At 38.3% G+C, this 12,753-nt stretch overlaps 1 protein-coding gene across 1 annotated transcript; it reads right to left on the minus strand.

The window, feature by feature from the left end:
- Nucleotides 1-241: 241 nt before the first annotated feature.
- Nucleotides 242-3,656, minus strand: LOC125240114. Its single transcript, XM_048147960.1, has 5 exons — nt 3,023-3,656; nt 2,425-2,878; nt 1,037-2,350; nt 752-959; nt 242-614 (listed from the first exon to the last, which is right to left on the minus strand). The coding sequence occupies exons 1-5, from the start codon at nt 3,467-3,469 to the stop codon at nt 242-244; spliced, it is 2,796 nt and encodes a 931-aa protein (XP_048003917.1). The 5' UTR covers nt 3,470-3,656.
- Nucleotides 3,657-12,753: the final 9,097 nt, after the last annotated feature.

Genomic DNA, 12,753 nt, shown 5'->3' on the forward strand with positions numbered 1-12,753 from the left:
CATAATTACTTTATTATTTCATCATTATTGTATATTTAAAACAATTCTAGAAACGTATTTTCATAAAATTTTTAAATTTAAATATTTACGGTAGGTACTGATACTTTTTTTATTTATAGTTGATTTGTAGGCAGATTGTACTTTTTATATTTAAAGCCCTAATTTTATTGTTTTTATTACCTCACGAGTTGTTAATGAATAAAAATACATAGATTTTTATTAAGTTTAATAATTAAGATGCTTAATCAGCACACGTCCCGCCGCATCCACAAAGTTCTGTACATTTCAAGTTTCTTTTTATACAGTTGCATCTTTTTGCACACTTCTGTTTACATTTGCACCTAATTAGCTCAATGCACGCGTTTGATGCCACTGGCAAGGTTGACCAAACTGGCTCCCAAATATCGGAAACCTTGGTCCACCCCCAGTCGGAAGGACAAGGCAGATTTTGTTGTGGTACGAGGAGTTGTCCCCATACGTGTCCTCCTTGGTACACTGCTCGAAGTATATGCTGCTTTAAAGAATCTTGAGTGGGTGGCAAATTCTCGATACTCCGATCTTTTTTTGTGAACAATTCTTTTCGACAACTATTCACGTCAGTGCAAGAGCCCGATCTGAAATAAACAATGATGCCTAACATACACAAGCAAAATAACCATTCGCGATTTCAAGGTTTATAATTTATAAAAACAAACGAACTGTTTTCTACGCATGTACCTACAAATAAAATTTTGAGTTGCATTATACTTACTTGTCATACATGGCAATTGTAAATTTTTCTAATATTGGTAATGCCTGGTCAGTGCGTCCCTGCATCGCTAACTTAAATCCTTCTGTAGCACTCGGGTACGCACGCCATGTCTCGAACGCAGTCTTCTTTCCTTTACCGCAAAAGAAAGACGTGTTGTCACAACCGGTAAAGGCGTGAAACATTGCCAGAACTTCTGACTGTTCTGGCCCTGTGAAATAAAAATAACTTTTAGAAGGTATCGTCTTTCAGTTAAACATGCAATACAAGATATTTTTCGTATATTACCCAGAGAGGCTGCAATACCATGGCATGAGATGTATTTATGGTTTTTGCTGTTGTCCACGTGTACCCACAGCTCTTCCAACTGTGGCAATTTAGGCACGCATGTAACAGCTAGTGCTACCACGTCTGTGTCCACTGTTCTTATCATGATCTTTCTGTAGCCTTGGGCAACAGCATCAGCAACATGGACCATCATACGCGTATCAGCCTCTTCGTGATTGCAAGGTTCTACATTTTTCAGGTCTTTAGTGCTGTTGCTGATAACGGACGGTCCATTCGTGGCATAAAACTCTTTGTCGGTTGTTGTATCGGTAAAATGAGAATGGGCTCGAGAGGTTAAGAAATGGAACAATTCCTCTTTATTGGTACCTTCTCGGAGGAAATTGGCCCATCCTTTGGGTATCTTTGTAGATGCAGACACACGTTGTCTTGATCCAGTTCCACGTTTTTCCCTAGCCGAGTTTTTCAGGCTGTCCTTATCATATCTATCCCAAACTATGTCCAATCGTGCAACATTTTCCAGTTCTTTGTTTAGAAAACCGATGAAAATTGTGTCAGCATAATCTTTAAAAGTTTCACTGTTACTAGGACTCAACAAATGCACTATAGCAGGACCATCCAAAATTTTTACAGATACTGGCGGTGCAATCGGTACGGTCGTTGAATCAGACAAAGATGTTAAGGATTTTAACAGATCTGCTTTGGTACCTGACCTCAATTTACCCATAGCTGAAAGCGATGGAGGAGTTGGTTGGTTTTCGTGAGAAAAAAAGGATTCTAGATTCCCTGTCCGGTGCTCACACGTGGCTATATACAACTTGCTAAATAGGCTGCAATCATTTTTCAAGCCTGTAATTTTGGATTTTGTCTTGCTAATGGATTTTCTGGCTTTTGTGTGGTGTGTGGTAAATAGTGAGTATTTATTTTGTTTGATTGGTTCGTGCAAACTCTTCCCCGAATTTAATCTTTCTTTACAAAAGTTGAGGTATTGTGCCTCACCGCGTTCTTCTATTGTTCTGATAGTTGATGTAACTTCTGACAAAGCAACGACTTTCGTGTCAATGTTGTAAAGTTCTGTGGTTTCTTCAAGGAAAGGATTACCCAGGCCAGTTATCGTCGACTCAAGTGATTTCACAGCTGTTATGAATCTAATTTGATTAGCAGCAGTATCAGAATGATGACAGACAATGTCATTTGCGTCGTTTATTTCCTTTTGCATTACATCATTCTCATACGTATCAACCATTTCTACTAACACTGGCCAAGCCAAAAGCCATTTTTGCAGAAAATCCGGAGATTCAGTAATACCGATCATACCTAAAAAGTTAAATAGGAGAGTTAATGAATGTTAGACATAACTAAATATATATTAAATGGTTTAACTTTATTACCTCCGTCTCCCTTTAAAACAGCATTCATTTGCTCATGCGCCTGGTCAAGAGCTATCCCAGAAAATGGTTTATTGGTTTTTCTGGCTACAAACTTGCCGCTTTCGAAGTGCTTGTGCAAATTTGGGTGTGTCGTTTCCAAATTAACCAAATCCCTGAGGTGTATCGTTAGCCACCTCGAATAATTAACATGGTCCAAAGAAAAGAACCATGGCAAAATTGATCTTATGGAGTTCAAATACAATTTGAAATCTCCCGTTCTTGTAGACCGAACAAATTGCAAAACCAGCAACTCAAGATTTAGAACCAAATCCCAGTATTTGAATTGTGGTATTTCTACACATTTTTTCGAATGCCACTCTTCGAAAGTTAGAAAGTTTCCACTCTGTGCGTCATTGTCATTTATTTCAGCTTGATATGCTTTTTTCTGCAGTGCGTAAAGGGCTGCAGCTGTAACCTGTAACAAATATTTTATTATTATGTGAATGTGTATTCACTGATGATGGACACATCATATCCATAACGAGTGGGTTGTTCGGTTAAAAAACCATTAAGCTACTCTTATGTCAGATGCTTTGTTTTTAAGAACATTTTATTTTACCTGATGTGCATATCTTGTTCGAACAACATTTGATGCCGTTAACATTGATTCGCCTCGGCCTTGTGTGGTTACATTTGCCTGTACTAAGGCTTCCACCCATCCACTTCCATTCAGCAGCTGTCCGATTATTTTTAGGGCGGCCATCTCAATATGCAATCCACCCATCATTATAAATATCTTGTCTTCGCCTACTTTCGATGGGAACAAATACTGAAGTTGTTTGAGCAGCGCGTAAAGTGGTTGATCAGCTACCAACACTGGAACTTGACCGGGATTTAAAAATTTTGTCGATTTATCCACTATATTCATCGTATGCAGCATCATTGCTGGCGTATGGGACTGCTCTTTAAATAGCGGTAGAGCGACCACATTGGTACGGTGTCGTTCGCTTGTTTCTCTATCAAAACCAGCATGATGTGCAGCCCATATTTTACAATTATCTGTCATTGTATTCTCCAGCCAAGCAGTTTCCCCATTGAAAGTAGTCGAAGATAAGTTTTGAGTGATTATTTCGGACTGTGGACATGCTGACTTTTTAAGATCCACAAAACATGGAGGAACCACTGCAAAGTCCGATGGCAATTGTTTCAGCTTGTCGTGGATTGTCGTTGTATTACTTGAAGCTTGTGGTGGATCTAAACACCTACTTACTCCTGCAATGATAAAAACCGCTAATTTATTAAACTATAAAAGTATGGCATACTCATCGATTGATTAAGGATTTCAAAGACCAATCAAATTTACGATGAAGCCAATGTTATTTATGTATTGGACTTGCCTGCCTCTGCCGGGAAGTTATGTTGCATGAGTGTTATAGCTGTTCCATGAAAAGATGTTGTTGATGTTCCACAAGACGGGTTGTGATCAATATTATCTACGGCTGCTGTTGTGAATAATTCCTTCATAAGCTTTGGAGGGCAGACTACTTGATCTTTGTGGTACAAATCACATACTTGATTTGCTTTTTCTGTAATTATATTTTGTAATCTGGTGTAAGAAATGCTCAAACCAAGCTTGTGAGTGGCTGAAATGAGTTTTTTTTGCCGCGTCTCGGAATATAATTTGGCTGCTAAGTATACTGGTGTAGATGTCTCTTTATTTTGAGCATGCCGACGAGTAAGACCTCTTTTTTGACGTTGCATAGCATGAAAACATAATAGTTCAGCTATGCACAGACTCACACTATCATTATCATCAAGGCTACGATTGCTTGGGTCATATAAAATCATAGTTACTAAAGCCATTAGTGATGCAGGAACGGTATCGTCATTATTATTGTTGTCAAATATATCAAACCTCAATAGTTTAGCGACTTTGCAAAGTATATCACCCTCGCTGTGGTAGTCTCGGGTATTTAAATCTTTTTGTGCAGCATAGACATCACTTTTGAAGCTGAGGAAGCATGGTTGTCCTTCTTTTTCACTAGAAGTAAGATAAGGACATTCTCTAAGTAGTTTTTCTTTGAGTCTGGTGGAGTGTACATAGTAATCCACTCCTAAATGTTTCATGGCTTCTGTTTGGAGTTTTGCTAAGTCCGCTACCTTGAAAACAGTGTTTTTATCTGTTTCAGCTGTCTCATTTATATGTGTTATAAGCTGGGCAAATGTAATGCTTTCTACCTGCCTTGTTTTGTTTTTCTCGTCATTATGAGAAGTGACTTTTTTATACTGATATTCTAAATTATTCATGCATTTCTTGTGGTATTTCGCTTCTAAAGCTATTAAATCAGAGCGCTCTGACACTTTTGCCAAAACGGTATAGTTATCTAATACTTTGGCCTGTTCTATTATTGCGTCGCTGAGTGTTTTTTTCATAACTTGACACAGAGGTTGATTTTTAGTACCCGGTAAATCACAAAATAAACATGTTTCTATATTGTATTCAGTAGGTAGGCGACTTCGAGTGTTTGGGGCTGTCGCTGGAAGATCCTGACTGTCTTTTTTTTTATCAACTCGTGCTTGTGCTCGTTGAAGTTGGGTATTACTGCATTTTAAGTAGCAAGACTTATGCCACAAGGCGCTGTTTGTATGAAACACAATTTTTAAGTTTTCTTCAGTTGTAAACAATTGCAAATATTGTATAGATAAACTCTTCAAAACAGCAGGCAGTTCACAAAGCTTATGAAATTGCAAAAGGCTATTGGCCACAGATTCATATCCCGTGCGTGTAGGGTTAATAAGCTTTTCACATGTTAACGATTGGCAAAAAAAGCAAAGCTTCCAATCGATGGCTTCACCGGCACATTCACTGTTAACTTCAGACATGTTAGCCAGTCACCTATTAAGTAAAACATTCAGTATGTTATTCATGCACTTATCCATAACCGAAAACTGGCATTAAGGTCAAAGACAGGAACGTAATTAGTGAAACCCACACATGCATGTTATCTGTACCAATAAAACAACGTCCACACATTGTACCTAGGTACTTATAATATTAGGTTAGTACGTATTTGTACCTAGGTACTTATAATATTAAGTTAGTACTTACGCAACGGCCGCCACAGCCCAGACATTAAAAATATACTTGAATTAAATGTAAAATTGATTATAATTCATGTTTTTGCCTTTTCACTGACCGGCGTCAGTAACTTTAAAAATAATCTGAAGCAGCGAGGTATGAACCTATGATGTAGATAAATAAGATCATACTTACAACCAAACCACTGTTTCCATCACAATAGAACTTAATAACAAACGTACACTTTGTAAACAACTATTTTACTTCGTTATGTCAACAAACAGGAACCAAAAGCCTTCACTTTGGTAGCGCGCAACCAACCAAATTAACTAAATGAATCACGCCGCCACGTCGTCGTGCGGCCACGGACTCCCGTCCCGCAACACCGCCCCCGGCGCCCCCCGCCCGCCAATAGCAGCGCGCGTACGCACGAACTTCATCATTGTTCCCACCAAAGTCTTAAATATGTACTTTAATTTAATAACTAATTTATAGTTACGCAATATCTGCGACGATTACTATACAAAATTATCATACACATGAATCTTCTTAACGCCAATCAGATAGGTAGACATACTTATTATGGAAACTAAATTAATTTGTTTCTGTAAGTATTTTTTTTCTACAAATGTTCAGAATATAAAATGATGATACATTAATAAAGCCCAACCACTTAGGTTTGTCATAATATCTAACTTCAAAATTATACCAATAAGACGCACGTAGCCGCGGCCGCCGCTCGACCGCGAGAGCTGCGCAGCCGCGTCTTCGTTCATAATTTTTTTGACATGTTTTTACATTAAATATGGCTTTCAAGTAATACTTTTTAAATTTCGTAATAACTGATCTATATGACCATATTTTTTATTTAGTTAATTTCGCAACTATATATGATTTTAATGGACAAATGACTAAAAATGTTCATCGAATAATTTTGCGATTTTTCATTTTTCTCCGTTTTTTTCTATGAACGGGCCAAAAGTTTGTTCTAAAAATGAATAGCCCATCCTCGAATTATATGGAAACGACACCAAACTCACTCTGCTAGCTTTCTGTGGAAAGATATGGAGCCCAGAAAGCAGTGCGGGAGATGCAACTTCCCCCCCTCCCCCTCCTACCTGTCGGGAGGTACCTCATGTCACCCGGTCTTAAATGGCTCAGAATGACCCAAGGAACAACTGTGCCAAGTGGCTTCCTTTGCGAACATTTTGCAAGGTCGTCCATACAAATCTGCCACTAATGTCTCTATTAAAACCGGCCAAGAGCGTGTCGGGCCACGCTCAGTGTAGGGTTCCGTAGTTTTCCGTATTTTTCTCAAAAACTACTGAACCTATCAAGTTCAAAACAATTTTCCTAGAAAGTATTTATAAAGTTCTACTTTTGTGATTTTTTTCATATTTTTTAAACATATGGATCAAAAGTTAGAGGGGGGGGACGCACTTTTTTTTCCTTTAGGAGCGATTATTTCCGAAAATATTAATATCAAAAAACGATCTTAGTAAACCCTTATTCATTTTCAAATACCTATCCAACAATATATCACACGTTGGGGTTGGAACGAAAAAAAATATCAGCCCCCACTTTACATGTAGGGGGGGTACCCTAATAAAACATTTTTTTCCATTTTTTATTTTTGCACTTTGTTGGCATGATTGACATACATATTGGTACCAAATTTCAGCTTTCTAGTGTTAATGGTTACTGAGATTATCCGCGGACGGACGGACGGACGGACGGACGGACGGACGGACAGACAGACAGACATGGCGAAACTATAAGGGTTCCTAGTTGACTACGGAACCCTAAAAATTGTTAAAATAAAACACTTTTTAAACATGAAGAACTTTACTATCAGAATAACGTGGACGTCTCGACACAGTGACAAATTTATAATTATTTACAATAAGTAGGTACTTATCTCACGCGGGACATTCATTTCATTCTCACTCTATAAAAGGCGTACAACTTTCATTTAAAATTTTCCAAATCTCTTTAGAAAACGTTAAATTTTAACATTGTTTGATAGAAGAAAGAACTATACACATTTCGTGGTATTCTATCTCTACAAAGGGCTCATGTCATGTTTTATGATACATACCAGGGTGGCTAGCCGAATGGCACAATCGCTCACTGTTAATGAAACGTAATTCATCTCGAACGAAACGAAGCTTAGTAGATATCTATCTCTATCGCGCTTGCGTATTGGCGCGACAGAGCCAGCGGCGTATCGCTTTCGTTTGGCGTCGGAGAAATGCCATTCGGCTACGGGGCCTGAGCATTTCTTTTTTTTGCCATTTTTTATTTTGATTTTTTAAGGAATTTTAGGTCAATTGTACTCAGAATCACGAGTACTTTCAATCTCACAGAATTTCCATACATTTTTGTTACTTTCCTCTTTTGTTACCCCACACAACATGTACGGAAAATGGTAACAAAATAAAAAAAATCGTATAGGACAATTTTTTTAACTACCTAGGATTGAAAAAGCTAGTGATTCTGAGTAGAAATAGCATACATTTTTTCAAACATATCACATTTCATAAAAGCGGCAAAAAAAAAAAGAAATGCTCACCAGTGGACTATTTCAGCAGGGACACTTGACACTGACGATTCTGTGCCTAATTCCTGGTTTGATAAGTAACATTGTCACTCAGCGTCAATATTTCTTCGTTGAACAGGAAATGATCGGCGAAGTGTCACTGTTGTGAAATAGGCCTCGGACCCTTTAGCATGGAACATTATATTTTGAGAGATTAACGAACCTTATTCTTCACCTGTGCAGCGGAGAGTCTGCCATCGAAAACCGAAAATTGAGATATCATTATTTTCCTCTATTTTGCTTATTTGTGATATAGAGGCAGATATTTTTTTTCTAATTTTCGATGTCAGCCGTAGAGTATCGTCACTAGAGTTGAAATTACGCACACAGAAAAAATATCACCGATTTATAATAGCGAGGAAGGATTTACTACTACTCCTTTGTTATTTATTAGTGTGCGTTTAAGTATAATAAATCTCAACTCCCATGCCGATTACTATTAATACCTAGGAACGTAGATACCTAGGTATTGTATATTTGTCTATGTTAAAGATCCAACTCACAAGGAATTCAATACAAAACATTATAGGTACATACAACCAGTTCGAGTTAGGTCAATTATTTAAAACAAATATTTATTTTATAAAAGAATCTGCAGGTAACTCTTAATTTTTTTATTCGAGAAAAGTCGCACTTGACCCCACCCGACCTTAGAAATCGTTTAGCCGATATTTATGGAAAACATATTTATAATAAATAGGAAAGAAAAATCAATTTTAAAAGCATTAACTCATAAACTACTTATATTTCCGTAATTCTATATCTATTCGTATTTAAAATCAAAATAGACCCTAAAAGTCCTACATTACGAGCTACAAATAAATCATTCTTATTTGAATAAAACATAAACATATACTATTGAGTAAAATCATGTGAAATGTGTGAAATATTTCAGTAATAAAGGAAAATATTAATCCAATTCCTTCATTCACAGATAAATTATATTTATTAATCAATTTGATCAACTACCCCTTCACCCCAAGTTTTCTTAAACCCACATTAAAATAAAATATTAAAGAAAACAAAAACCGGGTAAAACCCAATCGCTCTTTGCCAACTGAGCTACCGAAGTTTAATAGTAACGTATGAAATTTTCCATTTCTTCCATTTTTAAAGCATAATGACATGACACAATTTTCACATTATATCTCATTTCTCTACTCATACATCACCAATGTCATCAACACTGATAGTAATGAAAACCGTCATCTAAACGTATGTAATTACCTATTTAATTAATATAATTATTACTACAGAAAGTACGGCTTTTCGGCAACTCTCTGATCAAGCTAATATTAAATTACCAAAAACGAGGGGCTAAGAGATATTTATACAAATTGTAACCAATGAGGCAAGAAAGCGTCGGATTGAATTGTAACTGTAACTGACCTTCAGTTTGGGGCTTTTAAACATTATTTAAACTCGCAATAATAACATGTTTATTCATAAAATGTTAATTAACATTTAAAAAAAGGATTGCCACACAAACTCTCTGTAATAAATAAAATCATTTATTTCAGACGTTTAAAGTCCATACATTAAATTTACACTGTGACGTTAATTTTTCTATATAACTTGAATAAAACTATTATTTCCTTTCAAATTCAAACTCACTCAAATCGGAAGACTTCCCAGTTCAAACATTGAACACTAATCGTTAGAAGAGATAATAATCATTTTATAATTTATTTGGAAATATTCATTTACTGATTTAAACTAACACGATCTTCACTCATATTATTAAATTAAAACGGGACTTAATCGCGTAAAACTTACGTTTTATATTTAACCCGACGTTTCGGACATGACATTACGTCCGTGGTCACGGGTAGACTGGCTGGGAGTTGTATCAACATCTTCTAGCTGTACGAGTTTTTCGAACTACCCGCACTTGATTGTCATCAGTCACTTTTACGCTAGGGTTGCCACTCTGCCCACATACAACACTCACGACATCCGATGGTATGAGACGGGAAGTTTTCTCACGTTTACACTTGCTAATCACTGGATTCCACGAAGATGAAATCCCTTGCCCTTCATTTTGATTGAAATTACGATGTTTCCTGATTTCAATCGCTTCACGTACTTTCCTGCTATAGTAAAGACGTTCAGTTGAAAGGACTTTGGGATTATGCAGTTCAATCCAGTGGTTCGGTCCTGACTCTAGCAAATGCTCGGCAACCGCAGACTTATTTATTTGTCGTTTTTTGACCGCCGCGATATGTTCTTTGACCCTACCGAACTACCACAGCTACAGTCAATCTTATAAACGCCTGGCGTCTGATATGGAATAACATCCTTTGCTGACCTTAGTTGCCCCGCCACCTTCGACAACGGCATGTACACAGTCTGTATCGAATACTTCTTTAGTATGGTACCAACCTTGTCTGTCACTCCCTTGACATAGGGCATAAATGCCGGTCGTCTTGCAACATTCGGATGCTTCTTCGCAGGCTTTCGTCTTGGTTGCCGACAATCCACCCTGTACCCATTCTTTCTAAGAACCTCCTGAATGTGTGACATCTCACTCTCTAAAAATTCAGGGTCACAAAGGTCATGTGCTCTGTTCTTTAGGGAATTAACGACGGACAGTAGGTGACGAGGGTGGTGGTGAGACTGAGCATTGAGGTATCTATCTGTGTGAGTAGGCTTCCTGTAGACAGTGTGCGCCAAGGATCCATCCATCCGACCTATCACTTTTATGTCCAGAAAAGGCAAACTTCGATCTGATTCCAATTCATACGTAAATTTCACCTTCTGATGAATGGAATTGAGATACTGGAGTAAATGCTCAACTTCTTGCTTGCCACCCTTCATGATACAAAAGACATCATCGACATACCGCTTCCATAACTTCACTGCCCATGGTTGCAGGTCTATGTTTGCCTCAAAATGCTCCATCCAGATATTTGCTAAAACCGGCGCCACCGGGCTGCCCATAGCAACTCCGTCAATCTGGAGATAATGCTTTTGTCGATATAAAAAGTAGCTCCCTTCTAGACAGTTTCGCAATAACACCATGACCGACTCCAGTATCTCATTGTCAGCTAGCCTTGTCCTAACTACCTCAAGACATTCCTTAACTGGAACATTGGTGAAAAGCGACTCGACATCAAAACTCACCATTATGTCATCTGGTTCCAGCTTAACATCCTTCAGAATGTCCACAAAGTGACGAGAGTCTTTCACAAAGGACGACGTTTTACCCACAAGCGGCTGCAACACCGATGCTACATGCTTTGCCAGGTCGTAAGTAGGTGAGGCGATTTGACTTACGATTGGTCGCAAGGGCACGTTAGCTTTGTGTACCTTCGGCAGCCCATACAATTTCGGCGATTGCACTATTCTAGGCCTGTGTAAACGGTCAAAGACATCATCCTGGAACAACTCCCTGTAGTCCCTAATGACAGCCCTTATCCGGCGCGTAACTCTGGCAGTAGGGTCATATGAAACGGGCTTATACACATTCGTATCATTCAGTAAAAGCCGAATTTTGTCGTCGTAATCTGTCGAGTCCATGACCACCGTGGCGTTCCCTTTATCCGCCTTTAGAACCAGGATATTCTCATTCGCTCTCAGGTTCTTCAGAGCTAAACGTTCTTCCGTAGTCACGTTACTCTTGGGTAATGTCGCCTTCCGCAAAATAACCGCAACATCCTGTCTAAGTACCTCCGCATCCCTAGACGGAACCTTGTTACGTGATATTGCCTCTTCAACACTACAGATCACGGCCTCATATGGAATCCGCTTAGGTGTCATAGCGAAATTCAACCCTTTTTCCAATATACCGACGGTCACTTTTTCTAAAGGAGTGGTTGATAAGTTTATTACCGTGGAGGTGGGATTAGTATTGTTATTTCCACCCGCAGTCTCGTTATTTCCATATCGATACATCAGCTGCTCATACTTCCTAGAGTGGCAACCCTAGCGTAAAAGTGACTGATGACAATCAAGTGCGGGTAGTTCGAAAAACTCGTACAGCTAGAAGATGTTGATACAACTCCCAGCCAGTCTACCCGTGACCACGGACGTAATGTCATGTCCGAAACGTCGGGTTAAATATAAAACGTAAGTTTTACGCGATTAAGTCCCGTTTTAATTTAATAATATGAGTGAAGATCGTGTTAGTTTAAATCAATATATTGTAAACCGGTACGGGCCGGAGATAGCAATAAAACTCAAACGTATAGGATGGTTGCGGAAAAAACGAGTGCGTGTAACAACATCGTTGTCATTTTTAATTAAGTGTCGCGATTCGAACTTATTGCCTACGTGCGTAAGACTTAAACCGCGTAGGGATATACCGTTTTCTGCAAACATTCTAAGGGCTGCTAGTATCCGTCTATTGAAACAGCAAATAAGGAACAATTACGCTGAGTTAGATAGAGTGCAGTGCGAATTATACGGGTTGCATAGCGAGTGTAGTGCAGTGTTATCGTGTAGTGATTTTAATGTGTGGGATCGGATAACCTTCGAACAAGCGGACCGTATTTATTATTATCGTACTAAGGTACATGATAGGAAGTATGAGCAGCTGATGTATCGATATGGAAATAACGAGACTGCGGGTGGAAATAACAATACTAATCCCACCTCCACGGTAATAAACTTATCAACCACTCCTTTAGAAAAAGTGACCGTCGGTATATTGGAAAAAGGGTTGAATTTCGCT

The sequence above is a fragment of the Leguminivora glycinivorella genome, chromosome 26, assembly GCF_023078275.1.
Source record: "Leguminivora glycinivorella isolate SPB_JAAS2020 chromosome 26, LegGlyc_1.1, whole genome shotgun sequence".
Taxonomy (NCBI): domain Eukaryota; kingdom Metazoa; phylum Arthropoda; class Insecta; order Lepidoptera; family Tortricidae; genus Leguminivora; species Leguminivora glycinivorella.